The 3,755-nt window shown below is 41.9% G+C and overlaps 1 protein-coding gene across 1 annotated transcript; it reads left to right on the forward strand.

Annotated features, from left to right (window-relative positions):
* The first annotated feature begins 966 nt into the window (after positions 1-966).
* On the forward strand, positions 967-1,713 carry LOC131018601 (uncharacterized). The gene has a single exon (XM_057947313.1). It carries the CDS (start codon positions 967-969, stop codon positions 1,711-1,713), a length of 747 nt encoding a protein of 248 aa, XP_057803296.1.
* The last annotated feature ends 2,042 nt before the right edge of the window (positions 1,714-3,755 follow it).

A 3,755-nucleotide genomic window follows, 5' to 3' on the forward strand; every position in this document is an offset into this window, starting at 1 on the left:
ATCATTTTATAAGAGATCTTATTGAGAAAAAGCTCATTGTGTTAGAATACATTCCTACTGAAAAACAACTTGCTGATATTTTTACCAAGGCTTTAGATTTTGAGAGATTCTCCCATCTTAGGAAGTCTCTCGGTTTGTGCTGCATTTAAGTGCTCTTGCATGTGAGATGTTGGGTCTTAGGTTGTCTTTGTTGGACCCTAACATCTGTTTTTTGTTTCTTGTGTTTTGTTTTTATTTTGTTTAGGCATATGCATGTTGGACCCTGTGTTACTGACAAGTGCAAAGTCCTTGTTGGTTGTTTTGATGTTGTTCGGTCTAATCGGTTTATGCTGTGTTTTTTTAGCAGATGTTGATTAAAAAAAAAAAATTGATGTTATAAGACCGGTAGCACAAGAGTGAGGCTTAATGGTCATAAAACATCTGAAAATAAATGGGATCATCCCCTCTCTCATCTAAGTACTCGGGGCACGACGTTCGCTGCGACGATGCACTCAGGGAAAATGGATGTTGAGCTTTAAGGTCCCAAAGTGTTTTGTTTAAAAGTTTCTTCCTCTGCTGAAAGTTTCACAGTCTGTTGTTCCGGATGTTGGATAACATTAACTTCTAATGTTGGACTAACATTTGAAGTAACATTGGCTCTACTGTTTTGTTTCTATAGGCATATCTCTTCTTTTTCCTGGTTCTCTCTCCTTATCTTTTTCCTTGGTGTTCTTATCTAGGGTTTGTTCTTCTGATGCTTGATCCGCCTCTCCTTGTCTCTTGTGATATGATTTTCGAATTTTGATTTGTTTTTTTGAGGGAGATTTTTATGGGATTTGATTTTATCTCGTGGCTTAGTGGTTGATGTTGGCTGGGATATTCTCGTGTGTATTTAAAGGGGTTGTTCTGATTGTTCATTATTACCTTTCATTTCACAAACCCTTCTATCGAGATTTGTGCAGTGTCTCCATTTGAAGCTCAAAAGTCATGGACAAAAATCCTAATCTTTCCTCTCTCATCAAGAGTCTGATCCAACACTTTGGATCACCGGAAAGTGCAGCCAAACATCTCTCCGCCCTCCCTCAGATGGCCGAATCAACCGACAAACCCTCGTCTTCTCAAACTCCGGTGGAAGTCCCAGGAGGAATTTTTCCTCCAGCTCCTTCTCCAAAGGGCTCTCCGAAGAGAAGTACCACTGAATCGTCTGTGGGAGCTGATGTTGATCCCGTCTCCTTGCAAATGATAGAAACTCCCATCAACCCTGAGCCGATCTCCACTGTTCCTCCTCTTGAGAGTGTTCATTCAAAAATGGCGCCTGGTTCCTCTGCGAAAGGTGACAAAAACCTCACGAAGGGGAAAACTTCTGTTCATGCGACCTCGAAAAAATCCACAGAACATCCAGCTTTTGGTGTTACTCAACATCAAACTCCTCTTCCTACTCAAAGCGAAGAGTCAATTCCGTCTTCAAAAGAGGAATCAGCGCATGCTTCTGAAGATACCTCTATGGAGAGAATTGGGGAAATTGTCAAAGAGGCCCTGCTTGATCTTGCTTCACAACCGGGGTCAGATGTTGATAAAGCTTCTATTGTTGCTGAAGAAGAATGTGCTGCTGGTGATATACCCACATCCATGGATGTTGATGACTCTGAAAAGATTCCTGATGTTGGTCAGGATGTTGATCCAGAAGAAAGCACAAATGTGATTGATGTTGACACCTTTGTTCCTGACAAGTGATTTATGCCTAATTGTTCTAATTTTGGGGGTTTACATGCGCATATTTTAAGTTAAATCTTCTGGAAATTGGTGCGTTTTATGGTTTGTTTTATGCTTTTCAGAAGATTTAGGTCTTATAGAAGGAAGAGTGCGATTTTGGAGATTTTGGGAGTAGAGAAGCCCGCTTCAAAGCAGAGGAGTGCGCTCCAGAAGTCGCCAGCGAAATCCACTCAGGCCAGAGAAGTCAGGCCAGAGAAGTCACGCCAGAGAAGTCAATGCGCCAGAGGAGTTAAGGTGCCAGAGATAAAAGCGCCAGAGGGGAGAGACACGCCAGAGGAATCGAAAAGCCAGAGAAATCAAGTTCGCCAGAGCGGAAGCCGTTCCTCTGGCGAGAGCAGCGAAATCACTATTTCTCTGGCGGGAGCCCCGAATTCGGCCAGGGTGGAGATTACTTCCAGAGCGCGCATCACAGCTGGACTTACCTTCCTTTGCACGATTCTATTCCTTTTAGAGTCCGGCTTTGCATGACAACTTCCATGGTGATCCAGAAGGATTTGAAGTCTATAAATAGGGCCATACTTTTCATTGTAAATCATCCAATCAATCTTTTGCCCTAGTTTTAGACGCCATCTTTGCAATCTGTTGGCATCCGAAGCTTAGGAATTTACTTGCTTTCATAGTTTCGAGTTTTTATTGTTTTAAGTTAGATTTCAATTTAGTTTTTAGTTTAGTTTCTTGGATTGTCATTGCGTGACACAATTACACGTTCAAGACATTTACGGTATTTCGTATTTCAATTCAATTTAATTCTGTTTAATCGTGTTTATGCTTTTCGTTTATGTTTATGCTTCATTTTTAATTATGCAATTTAAATTATGCACTTTAGTTTCACGTCTAGATTAGAAGTCTTTAAATTTACAAGTATTTAATTTCATAAGTAGGTTTAATTTAAGTTCTTTAAAATCTTGCCTAGGTTTAATAGTTTAATTCGACTAGTTTAATTTTAAGTTCGGTTTTTACTTAAGTTATTAATTCTAAGTTCTAGTTTAATAATCAATCTCTTTACTGCTTTCTTTACTGTTTTTCCTGCGATACAATTAGAAGCCCTTTAAGACTTTCCTTGTGAGATCGACTTGGGTTAGCTTATCACTGCTAGGATGTCCTTGTTCTATTGCAAGTCAACTTAGAGGTGTTTAGGTTGAGTCAAATTTTGGCGCCGTTGCCGGGGAAAGTTTTAGGCGTTTTAGTTGTGTCGTTTTATTTGCTTTATTTAATTTCCAGTTTTTACGTTTTTGTTTTTACTTTTCTTTTCTTTCCACCCGGTGCGTTTCACCCGTGTGTTAAGTGTTGTGTATGCAGGGACGCCGTAGTCTGAAAAGAAAATTAACGTCCCCGCTGGATAACACTCGAACACGTACTAGAGCAGACGCATTATACTCTGACTCTGATTCCGAGGATAGCGCTGCAAGCCTCGCCAATTCCAGCTCTGACTCCGATCTTGACGTTCCAGAGCAAACCGTAGTAGAGGAGGCATCCAGCTCTGACCAGCCAGAGCAGACCACAGCCACAGCAGAACACACTAAGGAGGAAAAGGCCAGCTCCGCCAATTGTCACACTGAGCAGGATTTACACGAGGAAAAAGAAGTCATGGCTCAACACATGGAGTACATGGGAGACTTCACCAGGCCGGTGATTGGAGATACAAACACGTCGGCAATCGTGCTCCCCGCTGCTGTGAGAAACTACAATCTCAAACCTAATGATTCGAATCTGCTGCCGGTGTTCCACGGGATGCCAAGCGAGGATGCGCTGTAATTCATCCGGGATTTTTGCACACAAGTGCAAACAATCCCTCTACTTACTCTTACGGAGGATCAACTCAAGCTCAAGTGCTTCCCTTATGCACTTAAAGACCGGGCGAGGACGTGGATGCTATCTCTGCCGCCCAACTCTATCACTACGTGGGGAGATGCTTGTGAAAAGTTCATGCTGAAATACTACCCAAGTCACAAGACACAGGAGCTGAGAACAAAAATAATGGAGTTCACCCAAGGAGCGGACGA

The sequence above is a fragment of the Salvia miltiorrhiza genome, chromosome 3, assembly GCF_028751815.1.
Source record: "Salvia miltiorrhiza cultivar Shanhuang (shh) chromosome 3, IMPLAD_Smil_shh, whole genome shotgun sequence".
In the NCBI taxonomy this organism is placed as follows: Eukaryota; Viridiplantae; Streptophyta; class Magnoliopsida; order Lamiales; family Lamiaceae; genus Salvia; species Salvia miltiorrhiza.